The sequence below is a fragment of the Pseudonaja textilis genome, chromosome 4 (genome assembly GCF_049901715.1).
Source record: "Pseudonaja textilis isolate UNSWEBS1 chromosome 4, rPseTex1.2, whole genome shotgun sequence".
Lineage (NCBI taxonomy): Eukaryota > Metazoa > Chordata > Lepidosauria > Squamata > Elapidae > Pseudonaja > Pseudonaja textilis.
Window position 1 is genome coordinate 59,382,153 of NC_141993.1, and position 18,276 is coordinate 59,400,428.

The 18,276-nt window shown below is 35.1% G+C and overlaps 1 protein-coding gene across 1 annotated transcript in view; it reads left to right on the plus strand.

The window, feature by feature from the left end:
- Positions 1-18,276, plus strand: part of CLSTN2 (calsyntenin 2) — a 280,095-nt gene that overhangs the window by 242,384 nt on the left and 19,435 nt on the right. Inside the window, exons 9-10 of the mRNA XM_026701502.2 lie at positions 3,382-3,544; positions 14,327-14,493. Of these exons, the coding sequence (XP_026557287.2) occupies positions 3,382-3,544; positions 14,327-14,493 (330 nt within the window). The remainder of the gene's footprint in view (positions 1-3,381; positions 3,545-14,326; positions 14,494-18,276) is intronic.

Genomic DNA, 18,276 nt, shown 5'->3' on the forward strand with positions numbered 1-18,276 from the left:
CTGTGCTCCAGAATTAGTCCTTTCAACTATCCAGAGTTTTAATAGAAGAAAATAGATGTACTTCAAGGTTGAACTGTATTGTTTAGTGCTCTCTGAGGTTTGTTATTTACTTACAGATGTAACATCATTATTGTGATGATTCAACACTTTCTTAATTTGCCATAGCCAATTGTTTGAAGGTAGGGTAAAACTATCAACCTGCCTGGGATTCTTAATGAAAAGTCTCTGACATAGCAAATACACAAGGCAGTTTCCTTAATGACATTCAGATTCCTGAAACTAATGGGATAATTTTGAAAATTGAAGTATAGTGTCAGAGTGCACACAGTGTGAGTAGGTGAGACAATCCAGAAGAAAATACAGTACACAGAGGTTTGTAATAATAAACAGGTTTATCTCTACAAAAGAATATACATATATGTACTGGGCAAAGGTCAAACAATCAATCAGAAATCAGTTACAGCAGCACAGAAGCACATACCACACACGGAGAGAGAAATATACCGGGCCTCTCTTATAGTACAGCCTCTTAATAACCTCATCATTGCATCATCTTTATAGCATTACAGTATTACAACATTACAGCAGCAGCTCAGCTATTAAGTCATCATTACACTGACATATAGCATGTAGAGGGTATAGACCAGTGATGGCTAACCTTTTCCACATTGCATGCCAAAAGTGTGTGCCAGTGCATACATGCGTGCTTGCATGCATGCACCTATGATGCAATGCATGTGTGATTCCCCCGCCCTCTGTGCATATGCGTGCAACCCCTGTGCATTTACCACATGCCTCTGCACATGCATGTACAGACACTCCACACTGCACACCTCTGCATATGTGCATGTATCCCCCACATGCATATCTCCTCCTGCGCATGCACGGCAGGTACCCAACAATCAGCTGGCTGGCGGAGGGCACGCACGTATGTGCAGTGGGGTTCTTCTGGGTGACCTCTTGCATGCCAGCAGAAATGGCTCTGCATGCCACTTCCAGCACGCATGCCATAGGTTTGCTGTCACTGCTATAGACATAGATATTGTAGAAAAAAGTTTGATTTATATATGTTATACTTCACATGTTGGCATCAACAACTTAGTATCAACATAAGCTTTCTAAAATTATGATTGCCCAACTTCTGCAAATGTGAGACAACTTGCAAATATTCCTTTTTAGGCTTTTATAAGTGATTTGACATTGACACTGGCATTGTCTCGACATAAATTCTAGTGGTCTATTCAGAATATTTATTTCCTCTTCCCCATGCCTTAAATTATGATGCGGATACAGGCTTGAATTATAATACTGATTTAATTTGGGCAGACTATTTAATTCAAAGCCCTGTTTCAATATTTGAATCAAAGAGATCCAAATTGCTGTTCCAACTTGATATTTCCGCAGGAAACGTGTCCAGTTTACAAATAGTCCTTGGATTATGACAACTCATTCAGCAAACATTCTGCAGTGGCACTGAACAAAAGGGATCTCTTACCTATCTATGTCTCTGTGATCATATAATCACACTCAGTCACTTAGCAGCTGGATTACAATTATGCACAAGAAAATTCAGTGGGAAAACTAGGAGTACTTGCAAATTGCTCCTGCTCTCACAACTTTTTTAATGATCCACCCATGCACCATTGTGCTTGCCATTGGCATTTGTACACCTGCCCACACTCCATAGCATAGACTGCAAAGATCCACACACCTGCCTATGCTCAATAACATGTGCCTATGGCACTTACCTGCCCATAACTCTCACCAACAGCTCTGATTTGTTGGCTTGAACCTCTCACTTCTTCTGATGTCATTGTCAAATGAAATCTTTGGTCAATGACCTATGCATTAGGGTAAGACAGCAGCCAGGAGTGCCAAGTGTTGATGTAACATCATTCCTTGCAACTGCATCATTTAATGACAGAAATTCTAGTCCTCACTTTAGGACTAACTGTAATGATTTATTTCAAAAGAGTGTTTGAATCAAGTTTCTGGAACTGAAGTGCCATACATAGTATTCATACATTTTAATTTTTCTGTAATAACCATTTCAGTGAAGAGAATCAACTACATAAAACTCTAGCAATATGTGTACAGCACAGGGATCTATACCAATATAAGTAAAACAAAAACAAACAAGAACCATTGAACTAGATCTTGCATTAAGGTGTTTTATCTCAGATGACTGGTCTTAGATGAAAACTGTATTATCTGGTGAAATGAGATGCTGTTTAAAAGAATCATGGAATATATAGTTTCAAAGGGACTTCAGAGATCCTTCAGACCAACTCCCTATATGGTGCAGGAATCCTCAACTATATTATCTCTGACAAATCTGGCATCTGTTTAGTTTAGTAAAAAAGTCTAGCAGATCTTGCTGTTAAGAATTTTTTCTGATATCTAGTTTTTTTCTGAAATCTGCATGTTAGTCATTTTGATATCCTTCTATTTTGCCTTGTCACTTGAAACAACTCTTAAGTTATTCTACTCCACATTCTATATGGTAGCTTGAAGATAATTGTGTATCTATACATGCCCATTCTTTGTAATTTCTCCTTTCCAAAACCTTACGATATTAGTTTCTTTCCTCTGGATATTCTGAAGTGTGATAACATCCATCCTAAAATACATGCCCAGAACTGGACTAAATATTTTAACTACAGCCTGTAATTGATGGAGTAGAGTCAGTAGCTACAGTAATAATTAGTAGGTTATAATTATTAGCTTACAGATAGTGACAGCTTTTTTAAAAATTATGCTTCTGCTTGCAATTTTATAGCATTTTAAACAAATAGATATCAAAATCTATCTGAATAGATTCTTTAGGTAATCAGCTATTGCCAAATTGTGAAGAAAATTATAGTGAGCCTTCATGTTGTAGTAGAGAAATGATGATTGTACTGTTGTTTATTCCCTAGCTTGTCGATTGAAATTATACCTTCTCTTTAATATAGATATTATTACCCCTGAGAAAACTATTCTAATATTTATGGATGAATATTTGAGAAGGAGAGGAAGAGATGGAGCTTTTCTTCTTCCCTATTGGTGTTCATTCTGCATAGGAAGTGAATCCTAATAAAATCCCTAGGAACAAATCTACCTAGTTATTTCTTCCAGTTGCTGAAATGTATTTTATAACAGCATATACTTGGAAAAAAATTAAACATGCATACAGTATGTGGCTAAATCACACAGTACTTAATCAAATCTTGTGTGTATTATTTTTACACTTTTTATGCAAAAGGGAATTCTGAAATAAGTATTGTATGCTATATCCATAAAAGTGTAACAGGATCATTAAAGTTTAAAATATAGCAATATTCATTTGTTTTGCTTCATCATCTTCCAAACTTTATTCTTTCCTTTTCTTTTGTTTTTTAGATCTGTGATAAAGAATGGCACTATTATGTTGTCAACGTTGAGTTCCCAGTAGCTACCTTGTATATGGATGGTACAACATATGAACCTTACCTTGTAACTAATGACTGGCCTATTCATCCATCACACATAGCAATGCAACTCACTGTTGGTGCCTGTTGGCAAGGTAATTATATTAATTTGAATGCATAAATTGAAATTTCGCTGTATTGATATTTCTATTAAATAGAGGGTTGTATTTAATGAAATCATAGTTTAAACAATGCCACCTGAGGAATGTTCTCTGAGAAGAACTGCATTTAGACCTTCCTAAATTTTGATGTAAAAATGCAGGCAATACACATGCAAAAAAAATAATTTAATTTAATTTTTAGAATACAAGCATTTATTGAATAATTTAGATATTCTCTGTGCAGCAAGAACATAGAACTTTATTATTCAAATCTACATAACCACTCATACACTGTGTTTGTGTGTGTGTGTGTGTGTCTACTCCTTCAGATCAATTCTTCCAATAATCTACAAATTCCCAGACATTTTCTGATTTAGTCCATTCATTCACACCTGGAATTAGAAATTATGTTTCATACACTATGCTGTCTTGCAAATGATTAAAAATTACTTAACTAAAAAGTGTTGCCCTGTTCCACTCCAAATATCCAATTAACTAGTTATGTTTTATTTTGATTCATTTTCCATTCTTTTCTTTTACTACTACCAATATTACATCATTAATTAAGTAACTTGATGATCCTCTCTCATTGATTTCTTTCACTTAGTTCATGTACTGTGATTTGTTTGGCGTTAGCTTAGTGTGACTTAATAGTTTGTAATTTAAGAAGATATATATGAACTGTGAAATCATGTACTGTACTACCTAAAGTGTGGGGCTCATTATAGCTTTTTTATGTTGAATTTTATTTATATACACATAACATTTCAGTATGAAATAATTGTTCTTAAAGAAATAAAGTCTACCTTTATGTGCATCATCCACAATCAGACTCTGTATATGTGTTGGGATTGCAATATCCGGAATTTCTATCCAACTTAATTTTCAACCATTTTCTTTTGGCAATCCTAAATCATATGAAGAATATTATATTAAAAAAAGCTATTAAAACATTATTAATTCCTATTCTATTGTATGATGGTGGTGATGATATGGATGATATTTGGTTTATGACTATAGCATTACATTCATTCCATTTTCCTCTCATGCTTCAAGAAGTCAGCTAATTAGAAATTAAGTGCTGGACAATCATGCATCATAATTGTAAGTTATTAAGTCTTAGGTCTCATAGCTGTTATTTATTCTGAAGTGATACCACCTCCAGCTTGCACTTCTGGTCAAGCATATGCAAAGAAAAATGTGTCTGGATAGACAGAAAGCATTTTGAATTTTCCTTTAATTGTCCTCACTTCTGCCATCTTCAGGAGAAAATATTGTAAATCAGTCTATGCTTGTCCATCTGAACCGTAGGAAAGTATTCTCTTGACTGAGCTTTGAAAGATCCTTGATAAGTAATAAAAACTCTCTTGACCCACTGCACAAAAAAAGGGAAATGAGGGAGTTGATATCTCAAACTTGATTGGCAATTGGAATTCCTAGCCTTAGCTCTTAAGACTTTTCTAGAACTGGAAAAGAGCTGATGTGATTCCAATCTTCAAGAAACTTGGAGTTTCTGGGACCTGATGGGATCCCAGGGGAACTCTACAAGGCAATAGGAGAACAAATAGGACCCCTCCTGGTGGAAGTATATGATGAGGTTTTACTTGCAGCTAAAATTCCGGATTCATGAGGGAGACATTGATTTTGCTGATTCTGAAGGAAGATTCAGATCCTTGACTCATACAAAACTATAGACCAATTTCTTTGTTAAATACTGATTATAAAATATTTGCTACTATTATAGCAAATAGACTAAAAAGAATTTTGAATGAATATATACATAAAGACCAAAATGGATTTCTCCCCAACAGACAAATTAGGAACAATCTAAGAATAGTGTAAATGTTTTTAAATACTATGAAGCCCATCTGGAAAAACAAATAGCCCTTGTATTCTTGGATGCGCAGAAGGCCTTCAACAATTTAAACTGGCAATTCCTAATCCAACAAATTTACATAAGGAATTAGGCACTAAATTTGAAAACATTGTAACCACAATTTACACCTCACAAAAGGCGAATATCATAATTAATGGAGAATATACGCGCTCAATAAAAATAAAGAAAGGAGTTAGGCAGGGATGTCCATTATCTCCCCTGCTCTTCATACTATCTTTGGACACATTGCTTACATAAATTAAGCAGAACCCAGGAATAAAGGGGTTAAAGATTAAAAAAGAAGAATATAAAGTGCAGTCATTCGTGGATGACATGGTCTTTTTCATAGAGGACCCAATTGAAGTAGTTCAAGAACTGTTGAAAGACTTAGTTCAATTTGGGAAAGTCACAGGACTCAAAATTAACAGAGAAAAATGAAATTAATAACCAAAAACTTAACAGAAAAACAGAAATCAGAATGGGAAAAGGCAATGGGATTACAGGTGGTTAAAAAAAATTAAATACTTAGGAATATGGCTGACGGCTCATTGTAAGACATTAATGGAAAATAACTATAACAAACTACTACAACGGGTTAAAAAAGACCTAGAGCTATGGGTTAAATTGCAACTCTCCCTATTAGGGAGGATTGCCACTATTAAAATGACCATTCTTCCTAAATTTATTTGTTCCAGACAATACCAATAAAAATACATAAAAACTACTTTGTGGAACTAAATAGGATAATTGCAAAATTTATTTGACAAGGGAAAAAAATGAGAATAAATTTAAAAGCAATGTAAAATATGAAGAGCAGGGGGAGTATGGCACTCCCAAATTGGGAACTTTACCACAGCGCAGCCTCCTTACTATGGCTGAAAGAATGGGTAAATTTATCGAATAAAAGAATATTATTTCTAGAAGGCCATGATTTACAGAGGGGGTGCCATGCGTTCTTATGGGACATGGGGAAAACCAAACAGAATTATTTCCACAGACATGTAATTAGAGACTCTTTATTGGCTAATTGGAATAAAATAAAGAAAAACACTATCTAAAGATCCCGATTTGGATCTCAACAATGGAGGCGATGATACATCCGAACAATTTGGATCTTAACAAGATGATTAAATACAAAGACCTACTGGATGCACAAGGAACTTTAAAATCATGGCAAGATCTCCAAGAACAAGGGCTTACCTCCAAATACAAAATAGATATAGACAGGATAAGAAAGCTTTTGGGATTTACAGTCACAACAATGAGATAAAATCTTACTAGGTTCAGACAAAAATAATATAACCAAATTTTACAACTACCTATTAGAGATAGAACTAGAGGAGGAAGTAGTCTAAGGCAATATGATAGCTTGGAGTAGAAATATAGGACGTAGCATCACCTTAATAGAATGGGAAAAGGTCTGGATCAGGAATAATAAAACCACAAAATCAGCAACATATAAAGAAAATGCCTATAAAATGTTTTACAGATGGCATCTCTCTCTTTCGAGATTAGCGAAGATGTCCCTAACATGAATCTGAATTGCTGGAAATGTAAAAAAAAACACGGAACATTCTACCATATGTGGTAGTCCTGCACAGAAGCCCAAAGATACTGGCAGAGAATCAAAAAATGGTTGGAGGAAATAACGGCTGAGCAGATTGAATTAAAGCCAGAATTCTTCCTATTAGGGATATTCAATAGCCAACTCCCCCAAAAAGCCAAATATATAATATTACACATACTTACTGCAGCTAGATTAGCTTTTGCACAATGTTGGAAACAAGCCGATATTCCAACAGAGGGAATGACTATTCAGAAAATAGTAAGCTGTGCAGAAATGGATAAATTGACCCTAGCACTTAAGGATAAAGAATCATCAGAATATTACAAGAGCTGGGAATGTTGGTATCATTGGATAGAACAAAGATAGATAATATAATAGTAAACATTATTAAACTGTAAAGGAGGTAATAACTATATACTCACATTAAGATTTAATGGTAAATATGACACCAATAATGATAACAAATAAGGAACCACAAACTGTCGATAATGGAATTACCTTTTATCTTATTTTCTCTATTTTTCTATGTTGTGTATGTGTTTGTTTGTTTATTTTAATTGTATATTCAATAAAGTTTGTTTAAAAAAGAAAAAGAAACTTGGAGTTTGCAAAAAAGCACTTGAAGGACACTCAGACTGTGAGGAACAAACTCTAAGCAAGCTTTTATGTGTTTTGCATTGAGGAGAGGCTTCCATCTAATTATTCTGCCATAAAGCCCAGATCTGTGGAGGGCTTCCGTAATGGTTGTACTTCTAAAACTCTGTCCTGTCAGAGTGACCATTGGGTTCTTGCTTATTTCTCTTACTAAGGCACTTCTCCCCCGATTGCTCTGTTTGACCAGGCGACCAGCTCTTGAAAGAGTCCTGGTTGTGCCAAACTTCTTCCATTTGAGAATTATGGAGGCCATAAGTGCACTTAGGAACCTTCAGTGCAGCAGAAATTTTATTGTGGCATTGCCCAGAACTGTGCCTTGTAAATAATCCTGTCTCTAAGCTTAACTTAACCCCTCACTTAAAATCCTGTCTTCATTCTTTTCCTCTTGGTTGTTTCCTCAGATACATTTTAGGTAAGGAATAGGAAGGAGGCAATGGTAAAAGATTGCCAAGTAGTAAAAGACTTCATTGATTGCCACTTTTTAGAACATCAAAAATAATACAACAATAGCAACATAAATAAAATGGAGAACTGGAGAAAACAGTTTTGTGGTTTGCTATTTCTGGAGCAAAAACTTAGAGATTTTTTTTTTAAAAAATACATAACTGAAATGTACAGTATGTTTCAGATGAAAAAGATAACCAATAGTGCTGTAAAAATAAAACAAAACATTTAATTGTATTAAATAAAATTGCCCTCCTAGCTCAAATTATGGTTACCATTAATCAACACAATGCAAATGTAACTATAGGTCTAAAGATTAGCGTAAAAGGATTAAAATAATTGTCTAGAGATAAATACAAAACAGAAAGTTTAACTAAAAGGAATTTTGAAGATAAAAAGCCTCATTTAAAATTTGAGTGGTTTTGCTTTTGTTTTACCTTTGAATCCTTGTTGATTCCTGTAACTGCCAGAATAAGTCCCACAGCTTTCTCAGAAAAAGCTTGGAAATCTTTTACCATTGCCTCCTTCCTATTGCTTACCTAAAGTGACCTAGCTGGGTATATGCCTAAGGCAAGATAAAATACATCGTCTTTGAGCCTGCTTTTTACCCACAACACCAAACTGACACTCATTCAGATCATTTCATTCGTTCTTCCTTTATTAATTTTATAAATAACTCAAGGCAGCAATGCTGCTTCTTCTTCTTAATGCTGCTTCTTTTTCCTTCTCCTCCTCCTCCTCCTCCTTTCCTAATGCTCTTTCTTTCTACTATTTTCACCACAACAACCCAATAAGGTTGGCTGAGACAGAGTGAATGGCCTCAAACTGTCCAATTGGCTTTCATGCCTAGAACTTACATTCTCCCTGTTTCTAGCCTGTTTCTTAACCACTAGACCAAACTGGGTTTTTATTTAGATAACAAAAAGTAAATCTATCCTAAACCACAGGAGAAAGCCAACTCAGACCATAATTAAACAAATCCAGGTGCTATGGATTACCATACACATATGAAAATCAATTTTAGGTATAGCATTACATATTTTCAGACATTTCATCTATTGGCTAGAAAATGTTCTGTTTAAACATGAGTTTCATACAATTTCAGTTTATTTTTGAATGTGTTCCATTTTATGAGAGAAGACATTATTACTGCCACCTGCTATTCTGTCATTCACATATCTGGCTGTCTGCCCACCTGCCTATCGTTTTCTCTTTCTCTGAATAAGACTGAATGGAGAATAGAAGACCGTTATCTCTAACCAATTATTTTTTGCATTTGAACATAGCTGTTTCTTTTGCTATGCAGATGAAATACAAGCGGTGCCCAAATTATATTTGGTATGAAACAGACACATTAATTAAAGATCTATAAAAGTTGCACTTGTTTTCAACTGCACTGAAAAATGTACCAAAACCTAAAGAGTTATTACACATCATACTTCTAGTAAGATGTCAAATGTCATAATATTCTTATTCAAAGTTCTCCTGCTCAAGCAACAATTTTATCAGCTATTCATTTAGTACATTAAGTTATTTATTCGACATGTGAACTAACAAATAAAGATTTGGACAAGGCAGTCTGAATTAGACATATAGAATCCCAGCCAATCCACATCCACTATATTGCATTAGCAATAGGGGAGCAGAATTTAGAAACAAACTATTGGTGATCAATACAATGCCTTTTAATTTACAGGCTTTTTCCTATTATATTTGAAAATGCTGTGATAATAAAATTAATTTGCAACATATTTTTTTTCAACACATAACATACAAGCAATCCCTACTGCTACTATGAAATACGGGGAAAACATATTTCTGTGCCCTCTTTTTCTCCAAATTCCCCTTGTAGATATATAATTGATATATTGATATAAATATATTTAATTGTAGTTGGTTATAGTTATTGAAGTTAAATCATTTATCAGTGATTGTGACTATATTCAGAGAAAAGTTCCGCAGTCATTTTAGCCACTTCAATAGAAAAGACAGAGATGGCATGAGCATTCTCAATTGTCCCATGGTTATTACTGGCTAATACATAAATAAGATGTCAATTAATCAGATATGCTAATTGAAATGATTGTAAACATAGGGAGTAGTTTATTATGCAAAGTATTTCTCTGTAACATTATGAGGCTCTGTCTTTTGGTTTCCAGAATATATTAATATTTATTTTTAATTAATGGAAGGAGAACCATGTTAGGAATGTAAGTCACCTAACAGTTAGGTTGGAAACTATATAAACCAAGATAGACATTTTAATACTGCCTCTTTAAGGGAATGCTAAAATTGTAATTGGGTGTGGTTCCTCAAATGGCCATAAGATGGAGCCAGAAACCTGGGTTGTTCCGTTCTATTGTTGCTGAGAGTGTTGCCGTTCCTGCATTTTTCCCTATTGACTGTTGCTGATTGTTGATGTGAGTCTATTTACTGAACTGTTTTTGATACTGGACTTTGTTATTAGATTATCCCTGGACTGAAAACTGACTGGTTTAACCGTGAATGACTTGGACTGTTGAACTTTGCTTAACCATTTACTGGAAGTAAAAACCTACATTTTACTATACAGTATATATGTGTGCTGGTTGTGTGTTATTCTTCACCACTCTCACTACGTGTCCCTGTGGTGCGCTCATTCTCCTAATGGGGAATTACCTCAACAAACTATAAAAATATAATGTTAGATTATAGATCACAGTGCCATAAGTATGGCTGTACTAATCAGTCTAAATTTGATCCATATGAATGTTGCAGCTACTTGTGGATTATTTCATTCTATTAAATGTCAAACTGAATGTTTTTTAAAAAATAGTGCTAGGAAGAAAATAGTACTTTGTATATTTTATACAGAATATTAATTTTTCCAGAAATACATGGATTTTTCTATGTAATGAAATGTAATTATTTTCCCCTAATATAATTATTCTAGTATATAATTTCTCCTGAACAATTTTCCTATTATTCAGTTCGTTAGCATGCAATTTAACTGGTCTTTTTTTAAAAAAAAATCTTTCAAATATGGTATTGATATAAAAGCTTAAAATGATAAATAAAAGTAGTGCTGGTCAATAAAAAATAATAAATTGTCCTATTTTTACTGTTTGCTGTTCTTTTTTGAACTTCTAAACAGTTATATCAATTTAAAAAATATTTATCATACTTGTTTTGTTCCTTTTAAAATATAACATTACATTGTCCCAAAGGTGCTTTTGCATGAGGCAACTGGACTTTCTTGATTTTTTCTTTGAAGACGTTTTGCTTCTCATTCAAGAAGCTTCTTCAGCTCTGACAGGATAGTTGGGAATGGAAGGATTTATATTCCTTGCAGACAGCTGGTCATTTGCATCCTTTTAAAGAGCCATTGAAACACTTGGGGGTTTATCTGTGTCCTCAAGGTCACCTGAGTAGTGCTCTTGGTTCCTGTAGTCTGCAGTTTTTTCCTCTGGAAATCCATTCCTACTCCCACATCATTCAAAGAGTGTTCATCCCAAATTGTATAGCTAAAAGTCTGTAGAGATTCTCAGTCATTGAGGTCATGGGACAACTTTTTTTCATGGGACAAATTTTCAATTTCATTGTACACATCTGCAATAAATGTTTGTTTGATTGGTTGATTGATTGATTGATTGATAACTGAGAATCTCTGCAGACTTATATCATTACATTGCAGTCATATTTATCTATACCTATGGCAAACAAATCTTCCTATTAAACAGAAAACATCTTCCATAAGGCCAAGATTTAATTGATCCCTTTTTCTTTTTTAAGTTATAAGTAATCTTTCTATATCAAGATCTGCCAAAAAAAGAACTATAATTCATTTTGCATTGTATCCCATGAGATCAAAGTACAAATCATAAGAATTTCAATTTCCATCCTAAGAACTTCATGTAGTAGCACTAATTATTTAATTAAAACATAGAAGCAGAATTTATTTCCTTAGGGTTACAATGTATTCATGGAGTCTCTAAATTCTCTTTCTCTTTTTTGGTATCTACCCCCAAGATATCATTCTCCTTATTTTCTTTACATTTTCCTATTTTTTTAAAAAATGAAATCAATTCATACCTGGAAGCTAAACAACTGCCTTTCCAAATTATAAATGATAGATAATTTTTGAGAACACACACTGGCCCGGTGTATAACAAAAGATAGTTATATTAAGTTTCAGTTAATCGGATTAATTTTAATAATGGCAGTAAGAACAACTTCACAATAGCTGAATTAATTATTGAGGGAGATATTGAGCTTCCTTTTACTGGATGTGTTCAAGCAGGTGGTTAAACTGGTACTTATTAGGAATACTTTAAATGGGATTCCATGCACTGAGCAATGGAAAGCCAAAATAATCCCTTTAAAAGTTTTGATTTTACAAAAGTGTGAGGGAAGTAGCAGTGTTTTGACTCTCCACGAACAAGAGTAAATTTTTGTCTTAACTATTTAAATAGTTAATTTTATCATGGCATGTTCAGGTACAGAGAAAAGACCATGTGTTTTCCATTTCAAGTTTGCAAAAACAATCAGTTGTATTATTGATTGTTGCAAGTAACTAAGTGCGTGTGAAGTTTGGCTGCATTTGGCTGGGCTCAGGTGGTACAGTGGCAATAAGGTTTGTCATTAATTTTATGGTGCAGGTGGTTTCAGTCTTTTTTTCTTTTGCTGGATATACAAGTCCATTTCACTTGAACCATCTCCTTTATTTAATTTTGTTGTCTGGCTGATGTTTGGCACTGAAAGATATGACCAGTGTTATTAGTTTCTTGAGAAGACTGATTGTTCAGCTGAATAATATTTTGAACTGTTCCATTCATTTATCAGTGCTATATTTGCTTGCTTGCTTTCCAGGGAAGACCTGGAATGCTTTCATACAAATGATGCCAACCTGTTTATTCCTAACAGTTATTTATAAAAGTGAAAAATGTTAACATAAAAATACTCATATTTACATCAATTTGTGAAACACACATCCAAAAAAGTGTCTGTTCCTCATTCACTTTTCTTACAGTTTAAACCAATGTCATCTTAAGCAAATGTTGTCATTTATAATAACTGATTCCATGATATCCTGAATCCTATTTCTTTGAAACTTGACATCTTTCTCCAAAGCAAAACTATTTCACTGTTAATATTTACATATACCTAATATGTGTCAATATGTGTTTAATGTTTAAAACCTTACAATTTCCAATAAATAACCTGTGGAAATCTGAAAAATTTATTTTGCTGGAATATTTCAGTATAGAGCAGCATTGTACTACAGATTTAATTGTAGCTCATGGAATTACTACTGTGTGACTGATTTAACACATTTTAGATCGAAACTTTTTGCCATTATCTTTCCAAAATATCCTGTATATTTTACTTCCTGCATACACTTAGAAATAGCACTTAGTATTTAAACTTATATATCACTTCATAGTGTTTTACAGCACTCTGTAAGTGGTTTACAGAGTCAGCATATTGCCCCAACAATCTAGGTTCTCATTTTACTGACCTCGGAAAGATGAAAGGCTGAGTCAACCTTGAACAGGTCAGGGCTAAACTCCTGGCAGTAGAGAAAGTCAGCCTGCAATACTGCATTTTAACCACTGCATCACCACGGCTCCACTTATTGGTCTTTGGCCATTACCTTGATCCTTTGAAAATATCTGTAAGAATCTTGCCCAAAAGGTTAAAAGAGAGTAAAAGTCAAGTGCATTAATAGAAACTTTGCCAATCTGCTGTTTTATGACTGTAAATGATGATTTTTTCAAACCAATATTACTGAAACCAGTTATTTATTTTTTTCTTTATCTATATTTCAGGAAACCATTACAGAGAAGCATAGAAGTAAATTTGTGATCTGGCATGCTATTTTCAGCTTTTTGTTTTACTATATTGAACACAACTCTCCTCATATATTTAACATAATGAGATGTTGAATGTATCCTAAACTGAACAGTTTTTCCATCATATGTTACAGAAATGATTTTTTAATGCTATATTTCAGGCTAGGATATATTTTCACACCTAAAATATGTGTAATAAATGATGTTAGAACTATAAGTAGAATTATTTAACTCCAAAATAATATTGTATAAGCCATTGTCTTCTTACAGCTTACAGCTATAAGAGTATCAGCCCAATTATATCATTTCAAACATATATAACAGTGCTGAACATATTGATATTCCTAAATAAATATTTATGTATGAATTAGTATTCATGACAATTTGTGGTTCCTTTTCAATAGGAGGAGAAGTCACAAAGCCCAGATTTACTCAGTATTTTCATGGCAGTCTTGCCAGTCTTACCATACGGCCAGGCAAAATTAAGAGTCAAAAAGTGATTTCCTGCTTGCAGGCTTGCAAGGAAGGTCTGGATATTAATTCCCTGGAGAGCCTTGGCCAAGGAATAAAGGTAAGAAATGAACTGATACAATCTTTACTAACATCTAAAACTGATTTATGAAGTGATTTATGAAGTGATTTATGAAGCAGAATACAAAAGCACTCCAAGAAGCAATCTAATTTGCCATAAAGTCACACAAAGACATAGTAAAAGTGGACTGTTGGGACAATGACTGTGCTCTCTCTAGTGTAAACCTATGGAAATCAAATAGTGTAGGTGTTTCACAACCATTCAGGATTTCCATTTCATTCTGTCTGAAATGATTCTGGATAGAAGCAAGTGAGTTTCCCATGAGAGACAACACACACACACATATTAACAGGTATGTAAAATCAAAGAACACTTGTGAAAGACTTCACACACACACTTCAAAAAACCCTCTGCAAGTTGTGGAAGTATGACACTAAAATTTCATAACTAGAACTGTCTGCAAAAGATAGATCCCTTTTTCTTATTGTTTAACATAACATATCAGCATGATCAAAAAGGGTTCTAGCACAAATTACAAAATTGAGGACTTACTTGGATCTTTGCATCAAGTCAACTTCTGCTTTTGCACAGTACTAAACAGCCACAAATTACTTTTTTATTTTTTATTCTAAGAAATAATTCTAATTCATCTGAACTTTTTTAAAAAGTCAGACTTCTAATGCAGATTTCACAAACTGCAACACATTATGCATACAAATCATATAACATCTCCACCAGTGGGAGTAACCCTGAGTATATAAATATTGAAAAAAAGTGGAACGAACATATTACAGGTGCATTCAATCTATCAGATTCACTGAGTGCTGTACTTTCCACAATTTTTATTCTTTTAAATTAAAATACTTATATTGAAAACAGAACTTGTGGTAAACAGAATATTCATTTTGTTTGTCATTAAAGATACTAGAAACTCTTTCAACATGTTAGCTATAGCAAATCAACACTCTCAAATTCTGTAAAGACTGAAAATAAGTTCGGCCAAAATGCATTGCATTGTATTACATTATACACTGCTCAAAAAAATAAAGGGAACACTTAAACAACACAATGTAACTCCAAGTCAATCACACTTCTGTGAAATCAAACTGTCCACTTAGGTAGCAACACTGATTGACAATCAATTTCACATGCTGTTGTGCAAATGGAATAGAGAACAGGTGGAAAGCATAGGCAGTTAGCAAGACATCCCCAATAAAGGAGTGGTTCTGCATGTGGTGACCACAGACCACTTCTCAGTTCCTATGCTTTCTGACTGATGGTTTGGCCATTTTGAATGCTGGCAGTGCTGTCACTCTAGTGGTAGCATGAGACAGAGTCTACAACCCACACAAGTGGCTCAGGTAGTACAGCTCATCCAGGATGGCACATCAATGTGAGCTGTGGCAAGAAGGTTTGCTGTGTCTGTCAGCGCAGTGTCCAGAGCATGGAGGCGCTACCAGGAGACAGGCCAGTACATCAGGAGACATGGAGGGCAACAACCCAGTACCAGGACTGCTACCTTTGCCTTTGTGCAAGGAGAGACAGGAGGAGCCCTGCCAGAGCCCTGTAAAATGACCTCCAGCAGGCCACAGATGTGCATGTGGATGCTCAAACAGTCAGAAACAGTCGCCATGAGGGTGGTATGAGGGCCTGACGTCCACAGGTGGGGGTTGTGCTTATAGCCCAACACCGTGCAGGATTTTTGGCATTTGCCAGAGAACACCAAGATTGGCAAATTCACCACTGGTGCCCGTGCTCTTCACAGATGACAGCAGGTTCACACTGAGTATATGTGACAGATGTAACTGGGTCTGGAGACGCCATGGAGAACGTTCTGCTGCCTGCAACATCCTCCAGCATGACCAGTTTGGCAGTGTGTCAGTAATGGTGTGGGGTGGCATTTCTTTAGGGGGCCGCACAGCCCTCCATGTGCTTGCCAAAGGTAGCCTGACTGCCATTAGGTACTGAGGTGAGATCCTCAGACCCCTTGTGAGACCATATGCTAGTACGGTTGGCCCTGGCTACCTCCTAATGCAAGACAATGCTAGACCTCATGTGGCTGGAGTATGTCAGCAGTTCCTGCAAGACGAAGGCATTGATGCTATGGACTGGCCCACCCGTTCCCCAGACCTGAATCCAATTGAGCACCCCTGGGACACATTTGTCTCACTCCATCCACCAATGCCACATTGCACCACAGACTTTCTAGGAGTTGGGGGATGCTTTAGTCCAGGTGTGGGAGGAGATCCCTCAGGAGACCATCCGCCACCTCATCAGAAGCATGCCCAGGCATTGTAGGGAGGTCATACAGGCATGTGGAGGCCACACACACTACTGAGCCTCATTTTGACTTGTTTTAAGGACATTACATCAAAGTTGGATCGGCCTGTAGTGTTTTTATCCACTTTAATTTTGAGTGTAATTCCAAATCCAGGCCTCCATGGGTTACTAAATTTGATCCCATTGATAATTTTTGTGTGATTTTGTTGTCAGCACATTCAACTATGTAATGAACAAAGTATTTGATAAGAATATTTCATTCATTCAGATCTAGGATGTCTTATTTTTGTGTTCTCTTTATTTTTTTGAGCAGTGTAATTTTTTTTGACTTCAAATTCAGTTTGTGGCATTTCGTAAATCCAAGCAGTCCTCGAATAACAACAGTTAATTTAGTGACCATTCAATGTTACAACGGCACTGAAAAAAGTGACTTATGATCATTTTTCACACTTACAACCATTGCAGCATCCTCATAGTCACATGATCAAAATTAAAATGCTTGGCAATTGGTTCATATTTATGATGGTTTCAATATGCTTCCTCCTTACAAGCAAAGTCAATCAGTGTTTCACTTAAACAGCTGTGGGACAAATGGTCATAAAATGAGGCAAAATTCACTTGACAAATGTTTCATGTAGCAACACAAATTTTGGGCTCAATTATGGTCAAAAGTCAACTCCTGTTCATTTGAGCATTTATCCATTCATATCAATGTACTCACCCATCAGGTTTCACAATACCTAATTAATGAAAGGCTGTGTGATATAAATGAAATATTGAATAATACTTGCGTTATTCAAAAAACATTTTAAAAAATGATGTCAGTCCTCTCAAGTAAACCAGACAGGAAACCCAACTAAATAAGCTAATCCTATTTTATTATAATTCTACATTATCAGAATCTTGCAAGACTTGAAGATACAAACTTCCCGCCTCTACTTTTAACCTTCTGATCAATTTGGGTGGGTTTTCCTAAACTACTTTCTCTGAGCATTAAGCTCCATCTCTTGTCTGCTTGTTTCCTGGGTAACATCCCTTCCCCTCATTCCCCAGGTTCATTCACATATTCCATTACAAAAAAGCCAACATGATAGTTACAACTGCCTGATCAAAACCATACTTCTTGGTAAATACTTGACATTAACACATGTATAAAAGGGAAAGGTCTTTGATTTCAGTGTCATCCCCATAGAGGTTCCAGTTCAATATGAAATGTGATATAAAAACTAAACTTTGTACATATTATGAATACACTGTAAATATAGCATTTATACAACATCTATTAATATTGCTTGCAGTGTACTGCTTGCTGTTCTTGGAGTGAGGGTAAGGAGGAATCATTAAAAAAGAAGGCATAAACTGATTCCATTACACAGTAAGAGACTATCATGTTTATCGATCAGATCTAAATTCTTAGAGGAGGTGGTGTTGCTATCTTCTATAAAACGTCCTTACATCTAAAAAACATCCAAGTTACCCAGGAGCTTGCTCTTCCAGAGACCATCATCAGTGAACTGTCCTTAAATATCACATTTTGATTCT